Source organism: Brachionichthys hirsutus, chromosome 7, assembly GCF_040956055.1.
Source record: "Brachionichthys hirsutus isolate HB-005 chromosome 7, CSIRO-AGI_Bhir_v1, whole genome shotgun sequence".
In the NCBI taxonomy this organism is placed as follows: Eukaryota; Metazoa; Chordata; class Actinopteri; order Lophiiformes; family Brachionichthyidae; genus Brachionichthys; species Brachionichthys hirsutus.
This window is the reverse complement of record NC_090903.1, coordinates 3052930-3078147: the sequence shown is the minus strand read 5'-3', so window position 1 is coordinate 3078147 and position 25218 is coordinate 3052930. Positions and strand designations below refer to the sequence as shown.

The 25218-nt window shown below is 42.6% G+C and overlaps 1 protein-coding gene across 1 annotated transcript; it reads left to right on the top strand.

Moving 5' to 3' along the window:
* The first annotated feature begins 8483 nt into the window (after positions 1–8483).
* Positions 8484–22073, top strand: vwc2 (von Willebrand factor C domain containing 2). Its single transcript, XM_068741551.1, has 3 exons — positions 8484–9113; positions 10330–10459; positions 21865–22073. The coding sequence occupies exons 1-3, from the start codon at positions 8484–8486 to the stop codon at positions 22071–22073; spliced, it is 969 nt and encodes a 322-aa protein (XP_068597652.1).
* Positions 22074–25218: the final 3145 nt, after the last annotated feature.

The following is a 25218-nucleotide window of genomic DNA, read 5'->3' as shown; positions in this document are numbered from 1 at the left end:
GAGCGCATCAGGAGCTGCGCGCGGACCAGACGACGCGCGCCGATCAAAGTTGCGTCACGGCGCTGACCTGCGAGCGCTTCTCATGGATCGTGCGCGTCCGTGTGGCCGGACGAGCGTCGTTTTCCATCCTTTGAACGCTGATCCAGACCCCGCGCACTGGCGGATGCTCCGTGAATCACAGGTGAATGTTTCCGCGTTGCTTGTAACCGGATGCGGCTTTTTTAATGAAACACGTGTGCGTGTTTCTCTCTCTCTCTCTCGATTGCGTGGATATATAAACCCTGATTTTAGTGAAACTTTGAGTTTCTGTTCGCGTGGGTTTCCTGACGATTTAGTCGTCGCGACAAACATAATCGCTGATTATTAGTATATCTGGCATCGATCTGCGCGTAAACGGCACGGGCGGCGGAGGGAACCGCGCGTTGTCGCACCTGTGGAGGCGACGCGTGGCTCAGACTGAAGATGCGCGACGCTCGCTCACATCCTCTCAGTCAAAGCACGCACAACGTGTTGCACGTTTAATGCGTGCACGTTTAATGCGTGCACATTTTCACCAAAGCGAATGATGGTCAAAAATGTCCACATTTATTTTTTGGGGCACGAATTTGAGATTTGTACACATTTTATTTAAATCTGAATAAATCTCTGGGTGTGACAGAAGAAAGTCAGAAAGACAGCATCATCATCATCATCATCATCATCATCATCATCTTCATCATCATCATCATCATCATCATCTTCATCATCATCATCATCATCTGTCGTTGTCGCCTCTGGGTAGCATGAAGCTGATTTACAGCTCATAATGCAAGCCCTTTCCCTCAGACGCCCTGCTTGTGTGAAGTTTCTTATTTTTACCACCATCATCTTCAGATTCTATTCGACTTTTGTCATTTTTCTCGATGTGGGAAACTCCTAAGAAATAGAAATAATTCAATTATAAATCAGGCAGACCGGCAGCAGTTTATTTTTACTCGCTATAGCAGATTCTGCTGAATCCTACTTTAATGTTGTCTATTGTTCTAATCACAATTTCCCACACTGGTGCATAACAATAGTTCTAGATGTCAAGCCACAAGCCTCCACCGTCTAAGGGTTGCTGCTTTGCCCCGATGGCGTGTCGAGACGTCGAGGTTAGCTACGAACATTAAATGTTTTTTTTCTTTCTATTAATCAATTCCATCCCCAAGAAGACGTCCTTCCTCTTAATGACATCCAGTTTGACTTTACAGAAGGGCATCGGAGGACGTTCATTCTCCAACACAACTGTGGTTTGCTTGCTTTGATGGCTCATTGTCAGCTTGCATCATGCCAACATTTCACTGGCATCACTCGGTGATTTCCTATCTGAGCAGATTTACAGATATTACATACAATACTGGTATATTATATATCATACTGTGCACACCAACTGGAAATAAGCAGACCAAAAAAACGTATCTTGAGTGGAAAATTCCTCGAAATGAGCACAGAGCCTATTTTATTGTGTGGCAAAACTGATATAAACCTCACTCAGAATGATCCTCTCTAAGTGATATCAAAGGAGGCATCGAGAGGCAGCAGGCCAGCCTGTATGCAACGTAATCACGCACTTCATTTTATTGTTACTGACTCTTTCTAATTCAGACTAAATTAACATCTTACTCGTTAGCGTAGAGCAGAAATCTCACCCAGGCTGGAGTGACTCATTCACTTTGCTGGGCACTGAAAATGACAATAATTTAAGAGTCGAAATTCAATGTGATGTGTGTGTGTGCACCATTGAACGGTGAACTCACAGCCAGATTTAACTCCTGCTTGATTCATCATTGTTGCTGCGGTTCCTCTCCAATGTAAGCAGAACTTTGCCCTTTAATGGTTACCTTGTCTTATTATTTTATTTCTGACCGTAGTCTTGGTGAAGCTGATAATTAATTCTGTCTCTCATGCAAAAAGCTGCACCATTTGAAGTTCAGTGGAATAGTGGAAGCATTTAAAGGTGAACACAATTAAGTACTGTATTTATCATAGATAATACATCTTCAATGCATTGCAATTCCTCGGTAGCATCCATCCACCCCTTATGTGATAATATGTTGGGCCCTTCTGTTTACTGTGCAGGGAAACAAATATAGATGGAGAACCAGTGCAATATAATATTTGAGGGAAAGTATTTTTATCGTATGGTAAAGTCAGTTGGTCTTTGAAATGAATTCCTCCACTTACATTCTGGAGCTGGATTTTGAGAAAGCACATGTGGACAATCCACGACCACCAGATAAATATCAGAGGATGGGGGACTAAGCCCCACTGAATTTTGAAACCAGATTTCCTCCCCTCACTTTTGTGTCATATTGTTTTCACAAATAAATTAACAATCTAATGAATTGGCTGAGGGATGGAAATGTTTAAAAAAAAAAAATCTAATAGTCATTAATTAATATAGAAAAAAAAGATTGTGGTCTATTCATCAGGAGATATTTCCCCTCATTTTAACCTGAGCTCGGCAGTAATGGAGAACTACTACCAGAAGGGGGAGTAATACATCTACAGGCTATGTGCAAAAAAAAAAAAGAATACACATTATGAGCAAAAGCTAATGAAAGCATGCTCGGTGGTAAAAGGTCGGTGTGGAAATATAAAGGCAAAATAAGGTGCAGCACCAAAGGTACAGTATATCTTATCACAATGACTATTAGTCATTTCAGGGTAAAGCACAGAGCAGAAGGTCCATCCACAGCTCAACAGTTGCTAGCTTTGCTAACTGACCAAGTCATTTTGAGGTTTGACATTGTTATTGGTGAGATCTCAAAAGTCCTTCACATGAACTAATATATGCAGGTTCTCAACAGGCTGCCAGATCTCACACCAACAGGAATTAGGACTCAGCAACACAACGCTTGATAGAAGTGGCTAAAAAAACCCGTCGTATTCAATCAAGTTTTGGTACACAGTCCAAGCCAACAGGGACGAAAACCCGCCGGAAAAACCCAACAACACTCCGCTAAGGCAGAAGAGCAAAACGTGAGAAATTAATGTGAAAATGAAAACATGACCGAATCATACTGATGCGTTTTGACTTGCTATAGTGATGAAATCTCAACCCACCTCAAAAATTATCATTCTGAAATATACTTTCCAGGAAAAGCTGGTCTAGACTGTACTTTTTATTCTCCAGAGCCCCAACAATCCCTCATGAGGAAACACTTGCTGACAGTATTGAGGAAACATCGCTTTTAAGAGGCAAAATCCTTGAGCAGATGGTGGGCGGCCCTCTGCCTCGACAGGTTTGAGTGGGTGAGAGAAAGTAAAAGTGGGAAATATATGGGAAGGGAGAGGGTTGGTGCAAATAGGTGGAGGCAGAGAGGGAGTGAGGGACAGGGACAGGGACAGGGACAGGGACATGTGCAACCCCAAAATCAATTGTGGATAGCAACAGTTACTAAAGTCAAAAGATCACAAAGTCTAGTATTTCTACGAGCTATTACAATAACAACACTGATAGTAACCGTAATGATGATACTAATGATAGTAATAATGATGAAGATGATGATGATGTCAGTCGGTGTTTATTATTACACCTTCAGGAATTCTAGTCTAGCCTTAATTATCAGTTTTATCGAAAGGAAAATATTAAGTTTGCTCTTAAAGGTATAGAAAGGATGTCTGCCTCCTGGACTGAACTGGAAAATGGTTTCACAGAAGAGGATAAGTGAAGTCTCTTGCCCTCTTTGTACTTCTTGAGACTTGAGGGACCACAAGTAATCCTACATCCTGAGAGTGTAATGTTCTAGATAGCTAGCAGACTACTGCAAGCCCTCAAAGACCATTGAGGGCTTTGAACACGAAGAGAAGGATCTTAAATTCTATTCTGGATTTCACTGGGAGTCAAAGCAGCAAGGCCAGTCAAGGAGAGATATGATCTCTGACACTAGTTCTGGCGACATTCTGTATCAGCTGGAGAGTCTTCAGGGACTTGCCTGACAATAGGGAGTTACAATATTCCAGCCTGGAAGTAATTCAGAGACTTCCTCCATCATTAGGAGGGCTGCTTTTCTACGAGCCCTGTCACTGTAAACCGACACTGTGCATGTGATCTTCTGGATGTGTAGCACAACACGGAACATTTGATCTTGTCAACGTGAAAAGATTGAAAGGATTTGTGACGATGAGAAGCTGTTCCTTGTGTGCAAATGGTATTGACAGCAGAGAGGTGCTGGGAGATTGCTACAGGTAATCCATCCGTCCATCCATCTTCCCCCGCCACAGCCACCTTCTCTGTGTCTGGGGATCGGGTAGTCGAGCCCCCCCCCCCCCCCCCGTCGACTGCCACCCAATCCACATCGCACCTGTCCCCTATGGTTCCCTTGGCGGGTGGTGAGTCCACCAATATAGTCCCTATCTGGACATGTCCAAACCATCAAAGTCTGGTCTCTCTGACCTTGTCTCCAAAACGTCTAACCTTCACTGTCCCTCTTATTGTCTCATTTCTAATCCTGTCCAACCTGGTCACTCCCAAGGAGAACCTCAGCATCTTCATCTCCTCCACTTCTAGCTCCGCCTCCTGTCTCTTCCTCTGAGCCACTGTCTCTAAGCCGTCCATCGTGGCTGTCCTCACCACTGTCTCTAAGCCGTCCATCATGGCTGTCCTCACCACTGTCTCTAAGCCGTCCATCATGGCTGTCCTCACCACTGTCTTGTAGACCTGTCCCTTCGTCCTATCACAGAGCACACCTGATACTTTCCTCCCCCCGTTCCAGCCTGCCTGCACACGATTCTTCACCTCCTTTCCACATTCTCTCCATCACTCTGCTCTGTTGACCCGAGGTACCTGAAGTCCTCTACCTTCTTTACGTCTATTCCTTGTAGCTTCACTGTCCCCCCTGGGACCTTCTCATTTACACACATGTACTCTGTTTTACTCCTGCTCACCGTCATTCCTCTCTTTTCTAGAGCAGACCTCCACTTCTCTAAATTCTCCTCGACCTGCAGATCACAGTGTTTATAGCTAAAGGCTACTGACAGCCGCAGTTAGCGGTACCCTCCCACGCCACTGAAAGCATTTGTAAACTTTTAATTGCCAGTTGCCACCCATGAATAACGCCACTTAACAACTCAAACCTCAGTGGTGACAACTCTGTCGTTTATCCAACTAATAAGCCAATTAGCATCTGACTTTGATCTTATCATGGGATGCTTGTATTATTCTGCATGGTTATTGACCGTTAGACGGTAGTGTAAATACCTCCTCTTTGGTCGACTATTGTCAGATAGTAAGAAATAGTTTCAGCCGATCACACTTATTTAGAAATGTACTTATAGTCATGAAATGATGGTGCTGTATGTTTATCTAGAATAAACAGATATTTATTCATCATGTCATAGAAATGCATTCTTACCCTGCTTGACATGAACAGTGTGAAAATAGCCTTCACTGAAATATCTGAAGCCCTTCTATTTGATTGCCAGCGAAATATCAGTATCCTTGAGAGATCTGTCAGCTTTGCCATTGTACTTAATGCGTTTTCATCCATTCTGGACAAATATTGACTGAGACCCCTCTGTCTGCATTAAGTGGGCGGGAGGGGGCCGTGTTACGGAAAGGTCAATTATTGAATTGCAAAATTAATGTTGTCAATTCAAACTCGAGGCTTGGCGGAGTGAAGAGCAGGAAGGCCCTTAGCTTGAAGCTCACATCCAGCGAAAGCCAGGAAATAGAATACATCGCTAGAATGCTGAACTACAACACGTGTATGTGCTACAAGATTAACTACTTAAATATTTTGTAAAGCAGTATATGCTTTTACTTGAAATGGGGCTGAACTAGGGTTTGGATATTTTTAGTACGCCTTGTTATTGCTAGTAGGATGAATTTTGTGCTTGTCTTGTTGTATTCATAGGGATGTTTTCATGGGGTTTTAGGCCATATCGGGCAGTCCTATCACAGATGGAACTAGAAAACGACAATCAGAGATTGCAGACCCTCTCCTCCAAAAGACTATTCGATCTTGTGAGACAGTAAACAGGGCTTCCGGATCAGAGGGGCCAAACCTGCTCTAGCTTGCTGCTCCGGAACGTACTACAAGACTCCTTCTGGACTCTTTTTCCCATCATGCCATTCATTTCCCCCCCTCTTAAAGTGCCAGTTTACAGCAGAGGCACAATTCCAGATGTAAAAATAATTCTAGAATCTGGATCCAGATCCGGATCAACGCCATTCTCGGGGAGGACTGAGCCACGGGCAGAACCTTGCTTGTGTAAGAATTTCAAGTCGATTGGGTTACTAGTTTTTGAGTTATGCGCTCGGACAGACAAACGAACAAACAAACAAACAGACAGACAAACAAACGGACCCAATTGCAATACCCTCGCCTCCCCTTCGACGAGGGTAATAAATAATGGAAACGCAACATGGCCGACGTGCAGGAGACGAGCACTGAAGGTGTTGAGTACCTGAACTGAACGAGTGAAGTGCGCTTGGGGTGTGCGCAGTGCTCGGCCACTTAGACGCCAGCATCTGGCGTCTGGTGGTTCGTGCTCAGCGTGTGGGTTCCCCAATAATCCCTCTTGACAGATAGCTCAATGGCAACAGCAGCAGCAGCATTGTGACAGCGAGCAGCAGATGGTAAGGTAGAGAGGTGAGGCTGAGAAAAGCCAAATGAGGTCCTTAAACTAATGAGGCTTCGGCTCATGCCTCTCCTTCTCTCTCTCTCTCTCTTTCTCAGTAGCAGCGCTTTATTTGTATGCACCCTGTTCTGCTTCCTCTCAGTTCAAAAGCAGCTTGAAGGATTCTGCCTGGAAAAAGATTTCCACTGGTGTGGTAGTCGCCGTTTTACCTGACCTTTATCTCTGACTGGGGGTAAACCGACTACAGATGCCTGTTTGCCTCTGAATAGATCTAAATTCACGAATATTAAATGCGCGACCGAATCATGAGGGAGATCCTGACCTCATAGTTTTCATTAGCACTGCTGTTTCTATGTGTCACCACATGCACCTCACTCTGCTGTGCTCGTCAGTGAGCTTCATAATCTAATGAGGATTCGCTGTTCTTAATCGAGTAAAATCAGGGTTTTGCAGTTCATTGTTGACTTTGCCGATACAAAGCAATCTCACCTCCTTTCAAAAATAAGCTATAAAAGTCAATAAGGTTGCAGCCCATTAAGAGGAGCACAACCGCAACACCGAACATTCAGTGAGGAAATGAATGGAAGTAGGATGCATCAGAGCATGCAAATCAATTTCAAGATGTAAAACTAGAAAGGCACTCGGAGAGCGCAGACCTAAGCAGCTCATTCCCCTCGTAATTGGATTTGCACTGTCCACATGGTGATCTGGAGCATCATCAAAAGGTTATAAATTGTTCTTGGTATCTTTATACACCAACCATGAAAAGTACAATTGAATCAGAGTTGATGTGTATTTTTTTAACAGATTATTGAATCTGTAAATGGCGTTGTCAATATTAAAATAGATTTTTTCTTGATGAGATCCAGAAGACATTTTGCATGATATCAGACCCCTTTATGACTGTCATTTTTGTCGAGTGAATCGAATGCATATTTGACAAGATGTTCTTTTTTTTTAAAGAAAACCTCCATTTTCAGTGAAAGGGGAAAATCCATATTTTTTTGGTTTGCGACGGTATCCGCGATCCGGATACCTCTATCTCACCACTGGAATTCAGTGGTGAGATAGAGGTTCCCACCCTACATGACTGTGCCAAATTACATAAACATTGGTCAATAATCAACCAAGATATTGAGGAACAAATTTAGAAGATCCATCAACTGCAATGTTAACAACAATTTCAAAGTGATCCACAATTCCCAACAATTCCTGAAAATGTCATCAAGATGAGTCTGTAACTTTTTGAGTCATGTTGCTAACAGACAGACAGACAGACAGACAAGCATTACATAACCCCCGCCTCAGCGTAGGTAAAAAAAAAAAAAAAAAGAGTCCGTACAAAACAATGCAAACGGAATAGGCAGTGATGTGCTTTCCTTTTCAGTGAAATATAGGATGTTTTAGTGAAATGTTGGTTAATTTTTAATTTTAACATGGCATGGCTAATTCTCCCAGCTATGGTATATATTTCATTTCTCCTTCTGTTAAGTTGACTTCAATGCGCGTAATAAAAAGCCGACATTGATCCCGACTCTTTGTTCCATAAGAGTTAAATTCAGGCCCTTCTATAGCTCTAATCCTCTGACTCTGACACTGCTGGGCAATCGTTACTGTATGAAGCAGTAACGATTGCCTCACTCTTCCCTGTCAATGCTCCCTGTTCTGGTCCAATTTACTGTCTCTTCCTCGGCAGGATGTTTAACACCGTGGAGCGGAAGTTACTGCACTAGAGGTTTGAAAAAAGTGTCAAAATACTAAATGTGGCCGTAACTGCAGATCTATTTTCTCTTTTCAGGTGGACTTGCTTACACCTGAAATGTGAAGCTTGTTATGTGAACCAAGGTGTTTTCCCACCTCGCCGGTGGTGGGGAGAGATGCTGCACTCTGTTGTCATGACAACTGAAGTTCTCCTCCTCCTCGGGGTCCTGATGAGCGGTGCACAGTGTAATCCTATAGTGACCTTAGAACGCCTGGAAAGGGTGTTGGCCCAAGTCAGACAGGACAATCATCAGGACAAGCCTGCCCCAGAGAGATACAGCTCTCAGCAGCAGCCAGACAAAGCCAACGGCGTGAGTCTTAACGTGACTTCAGGGAGTCGCGCCAGGCCAAACCCCGGCTCGCAGACAAGGGGTCCTATGGTTGGGAAGCCACAGGAGCTGTGGACTGAACAGGACACACTGAATCAATTAGACGAGGACCCCACGAATGACGGCGCGTTTTCCCTGGACGGCATCGATGAGTACGCCTACCCAGACTACAGGGGGAAAGGGTGCATGGACGAGAGTGGATTTGTCTTTGCCATCGGAGAGCACTTTACCCCCGGCCCTTCGAATTGCCCTTGTCTCTGCACAGATGAGGGCCCTCTGTGCACCAAGCCAGAATGCCCTAAGGTCCACCCTCGCTGTATCAAAGTGGACACGAGCCAATGCTGCCCGCAGTGCAAGGAGAAAAAGAAGTACTGCGAGTTTCGGGGCCAGATCTATGCCTCTCTAGAAGAGTTTAAGGTGAGCCCATTCAGTGAGTTCAATCATTATTTATACATTCAGAGAGCGCTGACAGAAAGCTCCATGTTGTTTAGTGAGTCCGTCACAAACACTACACAAAAGCTAGTTTCCTTTCCACACACCATGCAAAAAAGCAGACAAGTGGATTTGCAACACCGAGGGTTAGAATTTGAATTCTAAGGAGACAAATTGCTTCTGTCAACTTCAATAATATGTTTCTTATTTACTTTACTAATACAAAAGCCAAGCTTACAGGGATAGAAATGTTTTCGCACAATATAGTTTCTGTGTATAGAAGCACCAACAAGATTTGTTTTTCTATTAGTAGTTATAAAATGTCATCTTCTGAACCTCCACTGAGTTTTGCCACAGTCTGAGTGCCATGTCTCAAATGCAGCGTTTTCGAGCCTCTAATGTAGGTGTGTGTGTGTGTGTGTGGGGGGGGGGGGGGGGGTCGGCAACCTTTTTCATGAATCTTTGCAATATACTCAAGCCCAACACTTACTTCTTTAATAAAATCATTTGTAAATAATTAGTGTTGCGATGCGAGTAAAAAATGTGAGTGATTAATTAATTATGATCTGTAATCATCTAATAAATCTCTTTTTTAATCTCACCGAGCAATTGCAGTAAAAAGCCCTCAATTTGAGCTATTTTAATTTAAATTAATTACATTATTGTGGCAGATCTAACGATTAATCAAACAGTAGCTTTATAAAGACATTTATTGTTTGACTTGAATCAGAAAACTTTATTAATCCCAGAGGGAAACAGATGCAGTCCTATTTAAATTCTGCTATAACCCCTCACCGTCCACCATGTTTATCGGCCTGCAGGTCATCGCTATCTACCTTTTAGCCGTTGAAAGGAGACAGAAATCACCAAAACCAGCAGTTTTCAACAAAAAGCTGAGAAAAACAGCTTTTTATTCAAAGAATTGTTTTTACTTATTCAAATAATCGAAATGTTCGTCTGGCGAAACCGGGTCAGGCTCACTATATCCGTCCAAAATCGAAACAGTCTTTAACATCCCAGCCATGGAAAAGTGTGTGTTCTTTGCTTGTTTGTCTACGTGTGTGCATGTGTATGCATGCGTGCATTCGCGCCAGAGAGAAAGGCAGCGAGACATGAATTAAGAGGAGAAGACTCTTGTCTATGAGTCTATTTGTGAAATATTTAAAGGAGGGTGAATTTCTATTCTGTCTCTGCTTCGTAGGCGTCGACTTGTGAGAAGTGCCGCTGTGAGCCAAGTGGCGAGGTCTTGTGCTCGGTGGCAGCCTGCCCTCAGACAGAGTGTGTGGACCCGGAGTACGAGCCGGATCAGTGCTGTCCCATCTGCAAAAGTGGTGAGTGATAAAGCCGTTCTCCTCCCAACAAACTGTCATTATCATTGATCCGTTGAGGGCCAGTGTCTCCCTTCAGCCGGTCTCAAGCCCGGATCAATGCAGAAGATTTCATCAATCAGGAATGGCATCCGGCGTAAATATTTTCCAAAAAAATTAAGCATGCAATCAACTTCTTGATCTTGATCAATCTTAGAACACATTTAATTCTGAGATCGATCATGTCTGGATACAAAAAAGGTCCATTCTCTTAAGATCAAAGGAAGAAAAATTATATATATATATATTTAATGTTACTGATCAAACCATACAGGGAAATGCAGCCTCTTGGTAGTACGGGTAGTGCCAGTTTCTCCCTTGAGCCGGTCCCAAGTCCGGATAAATGCAGAAGGTTGCATCAGGAATGGCAGCGATTGGACCTTTCTTTGTATCCAGACAGGATCGATCTCAGAATTAAATGTGTTCTAAGATTGATCAAGATCAAGAAGTTGATTGCATGCTTAATGTTTTTGGAAAGTACTGTCACAGATATTTTATATAAGTGTCTGGAAACTGCGTTAACTTGTGGAAAATGTATAATATGTGATCGTTAAAGGAGGTTGGTGACTGTGAGGTCGTGGTAGGAGCGAGTGTAGCCAGCCAACATAGGCTGGTGGTGTGTAAGATGACTCTAGTGATGAAGAATATGATAAGAACGAAGGCAGAACTGAGGACAGTAAGTGATGGAGGCCAAAGAATGTTTGCACGGCCAGTCATTGTAAAATAATCCTTGATTATGAAGCGGCAGCATCAAAAAAAGTAAAAAATAAAATAAAATAAAAAACCATCATTAAAATGACAAGTACCGTATTTCTGAAAATGGATCCCGTCGGCCTTCAAGAGAAAATGCAACTGGTGAGAAAAGCATAAATTATAAAATGGGAACTTATGAGAGAGTTGTAGTTTGTAGTTTCTGTTATTCAGGGCCACAAGCATTTGTCTGTCTTTAAAAAATAAAAAATAGATAAGGCACACAATTAAATTGTTCCATCATTTAAATAGACATTTTTAAAGCAATTTTACAGCTGCCTGATTACCCACTCCAATGCTAAACATTCTGTGGAACACACACCCATTGCAAATATTAAGACAGCAAAAATTACCTGAAATGTAAAGGTGAAAACGATTATACCTATAAAAAAGCTTTTTTTTAGGAGTATTCAGATGGCAGTTCTGCTGGTCAGCATTAAAATGCATTGCATACCAGATCGGATCAATCCACATATTGATGTGGTTGATGGTAACACTATGGGAATATTGAATAGGTTATTTGCTAATTTGCTTTGTACATCAGGCTCACAATATTACTTTATCGTATGGATGCTGTAATTTACAGTTTTTCTAACTACTGTTAGAGGGTAGAGATTTTAATTCTGCTTTTTCACTGCTGGGAGGGAGTGTATGTTTATGAGCTTCCTGGCATGAGAAGAGAAATCTAAGAAGAACTCTGCAGCTCAAAGGAGATTATGTGAAATTGTTTTGGATGATTCCAGACAGCATGTCATAGATTATGTCCCCTTGTTTCTGGCTGTGACTCTAATGCAACGTGACAACGCAGGCAGCATTGCTTCCTTCAGCAAAACAAAATAAAAACATTGTCTTGTGTACGACTTGACTTGGAATCTTGTGACGCAGACTCTCAGCTCCAAACCAGAGCAAGCGAACTACCCTGTGATAGAGATACACAGTATGCTGCATATTAAGATGGTTGTCTGTATAAACCACTTGAATACAACTGCAAGCAAGACACTTTGATGTAAATGCCATTTGTTGAGCATGAGTATTTAGACACTATGGGACATACTGCATGTAATGTTGCTACATGAAAACAGAAACTGAACTTTAGGAACAGCTCAATTTATTATTAACTCTGAACAGGTACTTATGTGTGGCTTTTTCTTATTTTCCTGTTGTTGTATTTGCGGTTGCAGCCACCTAGTGGCACCTTTACATCGCCCTTTCTTTAGATGTATGACACTAAATCATAGATTTAGATCTTTACATCAACATGAACATAAAACTATTTATTCCTCAGGCTCATTGTGGGTTGTCAGAATCAGGTGTGGGTAACACGATGAGAGACGTCTGTTTCCTGTGACACGCTCCCCCTGTTCTTTGCACTGTGTTGTTGCTCTAGATAGGGCATCAGCTTTTACTATTTCTTGAATGACGACATGCTGCTAAATATATCGTCACCGGTCTGATTGGGCAGGGGGCCAGAGAAAACTACGGAGTCCGACATAGTTTTGGCAAAGCTACACACCGACTCAATATTAATTTTGGTGACCTCCGACTGGCGTAGCCGGATGTCATTAGTGCCGACGTGAATTACAAATCTTACGGTATTTAAGTTTAGCATTCACCACCTCACTATGGCCGCTGGAGTCGCCTGCTTCACCTTTCTGAGGGTGGAGTCGCCATTCGCCAGAGCGCTGTCCTCAGCAGGTGTGTTGCTGGGTGGGGAATATCTATTAGATAGCAATAAATATTAGAGTTAAAGTCAGTGATAAGCTCAGTGCTTCGAGTGGCTCAAAAAGGTTGCCGGTACTAAACCAGAGATTTTAATGGAATTATTTAAGTGCAATAATATTAATTTAGTGAAAATCACCACCTCAGTGATTATTCATATAAACACGTTGCTTTGAAGACTTGACTGCCACATATATTAATTTGCTGCTGATTTAACCTAATACAATATACCGTATTTTCCGGATTATAAGTCGCGGTTTTTTTCATAGTTTGGTCGGGGGTGCGACTTATAAATCGGAGCGACTTATATATGCTTTTTTTTACAAAATCTGTGAGCGCAGAGACAGTAGCCTACACATTTCTATAACAGGTGTTACAGGGAACTCTGTGACCCGTCAGAATCTGTCGCGGTTTCTGGAGGTTCAGAGTTATCTGTCACACCTGTTATCTAAAAACACAAATTAGAAGGGCTGAATGAAAATGGCGCCGAAAAGAAAGTCATATTCCGCGGCTTACAAGCTTCAGATAGTGAAATATGGAGCCGAAAACGGCAATCGAGCAGCAGAAAGAAAGTTTGGAGTGAGCGAAAAACTTGTAAGGGACTGGCGAAAAGCGGAGGTTACGCTTACTGAAATGAAGAAAACAAAGAAAGCTAATCGCGGGCGACAAGCTAGGTGGCCGCAGTTGGAGGAACGAGTTCACGCATGGGTGCTTGAACAACGTGCTGCTGGGAGAGGTTTGTCAACGGTGCAGTTGCGTCTCCACGCCCAGGTGGTTGCCAGGGCGGTGAATATAAACGGCTTTGCGGGAGGACCTTCTTGGTGTTACCGCTTCATGCAACGCAAACGCCTCTCTATCAGAGCAAGGACGACACTGTCCCAAAAACTGCCAGCGGACTTCCAAGCCAAGGTTGACAGTTTCCGCGCGTTCATTGAAAAGCATGTAAGTGATCACAACGTGACACCGGATCATATTATTAACATGGACGAGGTCCCCCTCACTTTTGACATCCCCATGGGCCGAAGTGTTGCAGAGAAAGGGCAAAAAAGTGTGAATATCGTTACAACTGGTCATGAGAGATCACACTTCACAGTGGTGCTGGCATGTTGTGGAGACGGATCAAAACTGCCACCGATGGTCATTTTCAAACGAAAAACCATGCCAAAAATCCAATCCTCCTCAGTTGAAGTCGCCGTGAACGAGAAAGGGTGGATTGATCAAGAAATGATGAACTTGTGGCTTACAAAGTGCTACAATAAGCGACCGGATGGCTTCTTTAGAGCACGCAAAGCTCTGCTTGTGATGGATAGCATGAGAGCGCACATCACACCACAGTTAAAAAATAAATTAAAAGTTTTCAACTCCATACCTGCCATCATCCCTGGAGGCTTAACCAAAATACTCCAGCCACTTGATATCTCCGTGAATAGGAGCTTTAAGTCAGTTTTGCGTAACCTGTGGGAGCAGTGGATGACGGATGGAGAGCACAGCTTCACGGCAACCGGGAGAATGCGCCATGCAACTTTCCTGGAAGTCATTGAATGGATCGACAAAGCATGGGCTTCAGTGACAACCGCAACCATCCTGTCGGGATTCAGAAAGGCTGGAATAATTGGAACTGCAACTGACGACGAGTCTGATGTAAGCGACGTAGAAGAGGAAGCGGCGTCTTGTCTACCTGCCGAGTTGGGGGAGTTGTTCAAAAGTGACACCGAGGATGAAGATTTCCTTGGATTTCGTGATTCGGAGTAAAACCTGATATTTTGGTAAACTTGTTAGCATGTTCTTTGTGCTATATGTTGTTTGGTGTTGGATTTTATCAAATAAATTTTCCCCAAAAATGCGACTTATCCTCCAGTGCGACCTATATATGTTTTTTTCTTCTTAATTATGCATTTTTTGGCTGGTGCGACCTACAATCCGGAGCGACGTATAATCCAAAAAATACGGTACATAAAAAACGACAAGTTATATTATTGACTAGAGGGCATACCTTGTTGGAAGGCATATTAACTGGACAGAAACAGAAATCAATAAAGCATCACTAAATCAAAGTTCCTATCTTCCTTCAGCTCATGTCAATATCAAAAGGTCGTCATTCTCCTCGATTCTTTGACTGATATTACATAAGCTGTGATTTAAATGATAAGGATCATTGGCTGTCGGCTCCCATTCATCACTGTTGATTGTGCTGTGATGCAGTGGCTGATGATGAAAAAAGAAAATGTTACTGGAGGTCGTCAGAGACTTCCGAATCAGGTGGTGTTGACTTTTCTGCAGATGTTGTTTGAAGTGTAGACAGATGTTGAGTCCTCCCAGAATGTTTGACACATCAGACGTGGCACATCAAAGCTCATCTCATTAATAGGAAATTCAGATCAAGATGTTTAATGCCACCAAAAATGAAAGAAACATTCCTTTTGATAGATCTGTAAAAGGAAAAGACTCAACAAGTCATCCCTGCTGTCTATTACACACAATCCCAAGCTCCTCTGTATGCTTCACAATGAGGAACGTCTATGCTTTACAAGTTCTTAAAATATGCTGAAGCCTTATATTTGCCTTTTTATGCAGTACTTATGACAGATCACCCTGTCACTGATGTGCCACTCAGTGAGAATGCGAGGAGACAGGGAACAGCCAGGAAAAAAAGATGAAAGTGAGAGGTAACATGCACCTGAGACAGCTCATGAATATCAAAGAACAGCTGTGAATGGATATAGATTGGTCATCATTATTGCAAAGCACTGGAACACATTATAATTAGATGGTTTCATACATGGACTTAGTTTCTACCATTCACTTGCTTCCATTAATTTTAATTAAACTATTGAATCTTGTAAAGAACCCCCCTTCATCCAAGAAGGGAAAACATGTCCTTTATTATTTTGAGTTTTAGTCAAATAAAGATTTTGTTTATTTTTTGTTTATACAAATCACTATTTATTTCCATGGAAATAAATCGTGATTTGTAACTTGAGTTTAATGTTTGGACAAAGTTTCTGAATTTACACATGCTAAACTTTAAATTCTATCTTCACAATACTACCCGCACATCAACCCCGTGGAACCATTTTCTTAGAGTCTCGCTTTCACCTTGCGTGTCACAGGTCTGCTGGAGCCTCGCCCAGCTGACTACAGGCGAGAGGCGGGGCACAGCTTGGATGAGACTCCATCACCGGGCCACATGAAAAATGAACAACCACACACAATCTTTGGTGGACAAATTCAATTAAATTGCATGAATTTGGAGGTCAGAGAATCCTGAAGAAAACCCACGCAGACACGGGGAGAATGTAAAAACTCAGCACAGATAGGAATCCAACCTTCGTTCTCAAATTTAATTCTAAATCTAATTATTTTTATTTGCTGATTATAGTTTCATTTCCAGCCTGAATTTCAACTTTGGGTAAACTAAAGTAATTTCAGTACTTTGCCTTCCTTTCCGAGTTTCCATCCAGTTTGGTCTAAAAATATAAGCTAGAAAAGCACTCAGAGCTCAGACCTCCGCCAAGCAGCTTATTCCCCTCATGATTACATTTACACCGTCCACATGGTGATCTGGATCATCATCAAAAGGTTCTAAATAGTTATTAGTATCTTTACACACCAACCAGGAAAAGTAAAAGTGAATCAGAGTTGATGTGTAATTTTAACAGATTTTTGAATTTGTAAATTGAGTTTTCAATTCAATTCAATTGCTGTAATGTCCCGGCGAGTGAGGCTGGGCCAGGTGGAGTGGTGTGCAGGGTCTAGCAGAGTCACGGCAAAAACATGTGTAATGCCATAATGTGTTTAAAATGTAATACCTTTTTCCTAACGTCATTCTGGATTTGATTTAGATGAACTTCGGTGGTGAGATAGAGGTTCCCACCCTACATGACATTGGTCAATAATCAACCAAGATATGAATCTGTTCCAGGTAAAATTCCCAACATTTCCTGAAAATGTAATCCAGATCCAACCAGAACGATTTGAGTTATCTTGCTAACAGGTGGACAGACAAACAAACGCTGGCGATTACATTAGCTCCTCCACATTGAGAGGACTGACGAGAGTAGATCTGTACAGGCTGGCCAGACAGACAGACAGAGACGGGAAGGATGTTCAGCAGGTTAGAGTGATGAAGGGTAGAGATGGGAAGGTGTTGACAGAGGCAAGATGGAGGAAGTATTTTGAGGAATTCATGAATGAGGAAAACAAAGGGTGGTAGAGTCTTAGGTACCGGTAGTCATGGTAGTCTTGTGGCCCAGGAAGTGCCAAAGATTAGTGAGGGTCAAGTTAGAAAGGAAATGAAGAGGATGCAGAATGGGAAGGCAGTTGGACCGGACGACATACCTGTGGAGGTATGGAAGCGTCTAGGAGAGGAAGGTGTAGAGTTTTTAACGTAGTTGTTTAATACAATACTGGAGGGGAAGAAGATGCCAGAGGAATGGAGGAGAAGTGTTCTGGTGCCCATTTCCAAGAAGAGAGACATACGTAGTTACGGAAAATATGGGGGATAAATCTAATAACATACTATAAAGAGCAAAGTCGCTGCCGGAAGTAAGGTGCCAGTTTGCAATTGTGCACAGAGAAACCTTTGTCTTCTAGATAAATTTAAAAGAAGGTATGTTTCTGTCTGACAATCACTCTTGAAATGAATATAAGATCTTACTTTTGTTTTCCTGCAGAAAAGCAAAATTATCTGCAGGATAAATTCAGTTAGCAAATTTTGATTTAACAGTTTTAAATTAAAGTGAAGCTTATTTCTGTAAATGCAATTCAACTCACAGTCTGACAGTTTTGTTGCCACTTATGGACTCCAAGAAAAATACAAATATCCCTATTTTGAAGAGCACTGATACAATTTGATCTCGATTGATTGATTGAATTGTTTATTTCGAATACATAAAGAAAATAATAAAGAAAAAATACTAAGGAAAATAAATAGAATTAAATTAATATTCGAAAAGGAGTGAGAAGAAGTAAAGCTTATTTACTCCCACCCCTTGTCCTTAAGTAAATGGCATAATAAACTTCCTACTATCTCCTACATACTTACAGTACATAGATACATACATGCGTATATTCACACACACACACATTATATGCATTAATATATATAAACATACACATATTGCCAAATACATTCATCAATTAACACATGTACAGTCCCGCATATAAATCTATACAAGTACAATATACACAACTTCAATTTCCTTAAAGCCCCACACACCAGCAGCATAGAACAGAATGGCGCCAACTTTTGCCGCCAGAGTTTTTACAATAAAATATTCCGTTTTGACATCACTTTATTAAAAGGTTGTAACTTGATAAACTCATCTCCTCCACAAGCTCAGAGGATGTGTGAACACTCAGATCATTATCAGCCCTTCCCCTCACAGACACAGAAGTGAAATGATCCGCGTTGGGATTTAATTGACCATTAAGCACGGAGCATTTTGAGACTTTAAGAAACTCAATGAATGCTTCTCCGTGTTTGTTGGACGTAGAATCGATAGCAACTCGAGGAGGAATTTCCTCCCCATCAATATAATCTTTCATATCATCAACGTGTCGACAATTTTAACATAAAACCGGTCAAGGACAGAGTTTTGAATAAAAATACCCACAACCCCTGAAGCCGTGACCGCTTTCCTGTGTGTAACCCGATTATGCCCAGACCACGTATCGTATACCCAAGCAGGTGCACAAGACAAATGTGTCTCATTTAAGCAAACAAAATCCGGGTTTCAGATGATAAAGTGCATTCCTTCTCAGGTCACAGTTACTTGCTGTCCATCCCTTAATGTCCCAACGCACCAGCAAAAAGTCAGTGCTTACGGACTGGGAACTTTTTCGCTCAGTTGCGGCCAGCTAAAAGTCTTCCCCGACTGAAGTTTCTCTCAGGAGGGTCCGAAGGTTTCCATCCACCAGCCTCTCTGCATGCGATTTAGCCGAAGACACAAACAGCCTCTGGAAACGGTCGTGGTCCTTTAGCTTAGCTTTGCGCCGTCGCACCACCACTTTAACCACGCGCGCGGACACGTTCCACTGCTGAGTCGGCACCGGATCACAGCCAAGGCCGTCACGCAGCAGAGCCAACACGTTAGCCGTTAAATCCTCGTTGTCATTTTGCTGTAGTCCCACAATGATAATGGACTCTCGGATCAAAGCCTGAATTTGCGCATTTAGCAGCAATTTTTCTTTGATGCTCTCCATTCTGGAGGTAATAATCCCCACCTCAGTGGCCCGATTGGCAACTCCACGGCCGTTTTCTCCAATTCTGCCTTCATATTGACGTAACTTTCCACAATAAGTTCCCCCATGCGTTGGTTTAGGCTCTGAAACGTGGTTTATCTGTGGTTCCAAAGACGTTCGCATCGTGTCCATCTTTGCGCTCAGATATCTGATTCCAGTCGTTAGTGCCACGCTGTTGCCACAGTCAACTTCGGAATCTTTTAATCTCTGGTTTCGTGTGTTATCAGCCATCTTTTACAACTTTCCAGGAATGTTTCATCAATAAAGGATGACCGCTAAATCAGCTTGCTTTGTTGTTGATTCAGATAATTTAAACATTTTCACGGAGAGACAGGAACCCTTGCACAGAGGCCTGGCACCCATCTTGTCTTTCCTATAAAGAAAATATAAAATGTATAAGATAAAGACCATCAGGACGGCGTCTCCCTGGAGACTCTCTAGAAGCCATTTCCCCGAGTAGTTTGATCGATCATTGATTAGTATTAGCACTACATGAAGGTCTCCAAGTAGGTTGTCACCTTGACATCTCTGAGATGAATAGTCAACAGTCAGCTGGAGAACCCGGAGAGAACCCACGCAGATACGGGAGAACATGCAAACTCCTCACAGAAAGGCCACAAGTCGTATTCGAACCCGTAACCTCCTTGTTGTGAGGCAACAGCGCTTACCACTGCGCCACCGGGCCGCCCATGGTTCACCTCTATAAGCTTCATTTTCTGCAGCTTCTCTGAAATGAATAATTCATATCGTTGTTAAATCATCTCTTTCTTCCATCTCTCCATCTTTTGAAAAGCATTTATTCTACATCCATAATGTAAACGCACTCAAGAAATGCATTAAGATGTGTGACTTTTTGCTATTCTTCTTTTTCCATGAGCTAATAATGGTTCTTGATGAACGGGATGTGACCTGCTTTGTCTGTCTATCATCTGACACATTGCTGATGGCAATATTTAACATGCTGTATAAACAGTCTGTGTCCAGCTCCTCATGCACACGCACAGTGCATTTGTCTTTAGCTCTTCTGGAGTGTCTCTTCAAATATTGTTGGAAAGTCTGTAAAAGCCCGTTTCTGTATTTCTGTGTGGCGGAGAAAGACAGAGAGGGATGGAGAGACAAGGATATATTATATTAATAAAGCAATGAACCAAAATAGTCAGTGTCATATGAATATAGCAGGATGGAATGTCATCGGTGAGAAAGTACAGCAGTGCCAGATCCATGTATTAATCACAGGAAGGAGACTGTGAATGACTGGCTAACAGAATTTAATACCACCTCCGGAAGTGTATTTGATTTATTTTAGAGTTCATGATTATTTGCCTTCCCAAGAATATCTTTTACATGCGCGTCTAATGATGATGAATCAGAAGCAACAGCAGCCCAAGACAGAGGATCAATTGTTATTCAGATGTGTGTTCAGACTTATAAATACGTTTGGGCTGACATTTTGATGGGCCTCAGCAAACTGTTCCCATTAAGTGATGTGCCAGCAAAGTCCTGTTCAAGGCTACCAACAGACACGTAACAACATCTTATGTCTACAACACGGGGGCTCAAACCGGGGGGGGGGGGGGGGGGGGGCATTTTCATGCTACAGACAATGTTTTGAAAACAATACCGGCCGTGTTCCTATTTTGCCATGCAGAGATAATGGATGATTTATGAGAACCTTCTTGAGGCAGATTTCATGAGAAAAAAACTTTCCACCAAATCTATTACTAAAGAAGATAATGTTGTAGGGAATTTAAGGAAGACATTTATGTATGGAACTGTGGCCAGTCCATTTTTCTTTTACCATGGATAAAATTGTATTCAATCTTGTTCATAATTTCTCTTAGAATAAACCATACTCCTTAGCAACCTTTCAATTACTGGTATATACTGGTGTAGCGGCGACCTATTAGAATAATCAGTACAGTAACCTCATTAATGCAGCTCCGGACTCAAAAGGGGTCAAAAGGCTTGGAAGGTTGGTCATGTGTGCTTATTTTTCATTTACCGGCACTCACCTCTTCTACCGACCCCCTGATTATCCAATTGTCTCCCGCGCCGGCTTCAAATCTTGTCAATTGTGTCTCGCTCTGTAATGCAAGACCGTTTTCTGCCGACCAGTGGTTGTATCTTGTGCCGGTGTATTTTGTATTTTGTACTATTGTGTTTTTCCATCCCGTTAAATCTGATCTTTGGTTTCCTTATTGGACATTCCCGCTTGTTGTTGTTGTTTTTTACAAAGTGAAACATTAGTAAGTCTCCTCCTATGGCAGGTCGACTCAAACTGAACCCACTCGGGTATCTTCGGCCTTCGTTCGCGTGTCTTCGGTTCTCCTCGGCTCCACTCGTGTGTTCGAACTCAGAAAACGTGTTCGACTACTGAGGCATTTTACACTCCATCTTTTTTGATCGAATACTGAGCCGTTTGAGAACCGAGGCTCCACTGTCTGTGACTTTGTGGTCTTCGTTTCTGTGCACAACTCCAGCGTTGAACAACAAAGGTTTAACTGACCTATCGTCAAGTGTCATTTAGTCTAAGCATTGCACTCTTTGAATATCACATGAAGCAATCTAAGTCAAACATGCTCACTTTTAAGAGACTGACCTTGGTAAAAAATAAATAGATATGATTGTCCATTTCTTTTTTGTCATACTACCTTCAGGGCCAAATTGCTATGCGGACACAGTTGTGATACCGGCTGGCAGAGAAGTGAAGATTGATGCGTGTACAATCTGCTACTGCACGTACGAAGAGGGGACATGGCAAATTGAGCGTCAAGCGTCCTGCACTAAGAACGAGTGCCAGCAGAGCATGAAGCTACAGCCGCCAGTGGGACGCTGGCACAGAACACCAGCACCAAACCCGGTGTAAACTCTCAGCCTTTCACCCAACCTACCGGACATCAGGGTCGGACAGCGAGCCTCAAGCATCTCACATTTATAAACACTTCTGTATTCCTGTCATGCTTTTATGAACGTTTATAACCCACAAGCGGAATATCTATTTATCTATGTATTTAAGCATTTATGAATATTTAACAAAAAGGAAGTCATTACATGATGAACTAGTGAAATATTTTTTTATAGCTTCTGTATTTTATCAAACAATCAGTTGAACCAGAGCAGAATTCATGGCAGATGCAGACCTACAGTGTGTTTGAGGCGAGAACTTCAGTGTTGTGATATGTCGTGTCGGCCAACAAATCCAGACTCCACTCCCGAGGTGCAAAATCCATGACATGTTATTTTCTCCGATCAGTTCAGAGTTGAAACAAGGAGTAAAGAGGGAACACTTCAACAGGATTTGTTGCCCAAACTCCTTTTCCTGTGGAATATTCAAATGTGTTTTTGATTTTAAGTTGCATTTTGTATTTCTCGTTAAGGTACGTTCATGTTCTGAATAAATGCCAATCTGTAAACGCTTGAATTGTAGTTTTTACCTGTCGTCTTCATGTTTAGACTTCCAAAGTGAATTAAACGTTTACACAAATCATGAATCATCAAGCGTCTTTCAGTGTTCAGAAAAAGCTCTCTATAAGACCAACACATTATTATTATTTCGGATGCCTCCTTGGGGACGTGTTCTGTGCAGGCCTTGGGGAGACGATGTCTCTCGGCGTGCCTGGGAACGCCTCGGGATCCCCCTGGAAGAGCTGGGGGAGGTGGCTGGGGAGAGGGAAGTCTGGAAGGCCCTGATGAGACTGTTGCCTTGGCAACCCGGCCCCGGATAAGCGGTGGAAGATGGATGGATGGATGGTTGAACCTGGTAGGCCGCCAGGAGGCGTCCATTAAGGACGTATTCCAAACCTAACAAGGCTGCCGAGTGCTGCCTGACAAACTAGGTTTTCTCATCCCTCGGTTTTAAGGATTCAAGATGATAAATGCCATTGAGAAAGCTACAGGTAAACATTGATTGAGTTGTTGAATTGTTGCTGCAGTCTAAATTTCAGGCGCTTTTCTTGTGGTGGTCCAGGTGAGTGAAATGTTTGTGATGTGTGTCTGAGGGAAATGATCTGGAGAGTTATCCAAATAGTGGAAGGCAGATCATTCACTCATTTCCCAAACCGCCTTCGTCCGTTACCGGGTTACGGGTCGTGCTGCAGCCTGTCCCAGCAGTCAAAGGGTGAGAGGCGGGGCACACCCTGGACAAGCCGCCAGTTCATCGCTGCAGAGCCACACACAGGCAGACAGACAGTCATTCACACACACTCACACCTAAGGGCAATTTAACGTAACAAATCCACCTAATTTGCATGTTGTTGGTGGTGGGGTGGGAGGAAGCCGGAGAACCCGGAGAGAACCCGCACAGACATCGGGAGAACACGCAAACTCATCACAGAGAGTGAGAGCATGTCGGATTCAAACCTGTGACCTTCTGGCTGTGAGGCAACAGCGGTTACCACTGCGCCACCGTGTCGATCCTCAAAGGACCAGAAAATGGTCAAGATTGATAACTTCCCCAGGAAGAAAGGTCGTGGAACATCTAAGTGCCGTAAATCTGTTGTTTTTCATTAATCCAAAAGTGAGTTGCGAGATGTGATGTGATAAGAAATCAAAGACTAATGATCTGTCTCTCAGGGCAATGTCTTCTGTTCAGTGCGCTGCTGCCTCAATCATCTGGTGTCTGTGCACAGGTGGACGCTTTATGTGATAAATGTGTTATGAAATTAATTTTAGTGGAATCCGCAAGCCTGTATCGAGAGGACAAAGTGAAGTTCTTCCTCGATTTCTCCACAGAGGTGCATGGACAGCGAAGGCAGCTTGATGGGGTGAACAAAGCTGAGACAATAAAAATGTAATACGAAGCCAAACTGGCCATGTAAAGGACAGATGAAGGTCTCCTCCTCCACAGGTGATGTTAATGTGTTCAAAGAAACGATCAACACGCCAGACGGACAGTAAGAAATGACTGGACAACAGGATTACCTGAATGGTCATGATTTTAAGTTAAACTAGGAAAGCAGTCAAACCTCCGCCGAGCAGCTCATTCCAACATCCCGTTTGAATCCAAAATGTAAGGCGTGAAAATCAATGACGTATTTAATCTGTTTTTTCTGGTCTTCTCCTTCAATCTGGAAGGAAAGTCATGAATACCTAAACCTGGCAGAGGTAAGGCCTCGTCAGCTAACAGCGTGAACACTGGAGGGTGGGCTGTGCTGTGTGGATGAGATGTTGCATTTCTGTATCTTTACTGTAGTGTCCCTCTCTCTCTCTCTCTCTCTGTGTGTGTGTGTGTGTGTCCTTATATTCCTCTTAACGAGGGGTTGCCAGACAACAGCACTGTATCTCCAGCAGTGAGACGTGCCTGTCAGCGACTGCGCAGGATTGAGGTAAATAAGCCTCGACACGTGCGCATGCTATGAAGCAGGCCTCTGTCAAAGCAGTAGCGGCGTGGCAGCACGGATGCATTAGGGCTCTCCAGCCACACGCCTCCATTTAATACCGAACTAATGCATTCTATGAAAACGAGGGCTTGTGCTTGTGCATCCAAGTGTTAAATGACTGTGGAATTGATCTCCGCTGTACATCAGTAGCAGGAAACCTAATTGTGCTTTGTTCCCTCTTCATATTTTTCACATTTAAAGGTATAATAATTCAGAATCTGTTCATTTATTTTGAAAGCTCTCTCTCTCTCTCGCTCCTCTCTCACATAAATGAAGTTGCACAAAATATTACTTTGAGATCGACAGCTTTAGAGTTGTGTTTGTATTGTAAGTTTTGTTTTGTTTGATCTTTTTATAGCTTTGTTTGATGTACTATCCATACATTCTCTTCTGCTTTTGCAGGTCACAGCAGTTGCTGGAGTCTATCCAGCTTGCTGAGGGCGAGTGTTTTTATTTTATTGTACTTTCTACTTTATAGTTGGATTTCTTTGTTTCAGAGATTTTAAAATTGCCCGGCACTGTGGTTAACCTTTGGGTATTTAAATATGCTTTATAAATAAATTTGACCTTGACCTTTGAACTTAATCACAATCTACATTTTGCCGACATCATTCATGTCAAATCCCAGTACTT

Coding starts and splice junctions, on each gene's coding strand:
- vwc2 (XM_068741551.1), top strand. CDS start 8,484: ATGCTGCACTCTGTTGTCATGACAACTGAAGTTCTCCTCCTCCTCGGG. Junction 9,114..10,329: donor CCTCTCTAGAAGAGTTTAAG/GTGAGCCCATTC, acceptor TCTGCTTCGTAG/GCGTCGACTTGTGAGAAGTG. Junction 10,460..21,864: donor CTGTCCCATCTGCAAAAGTG/GTGAGTGATAAA, acceptor TACTACCTTCAG/GGCCAAATTGCTATGCGGAC.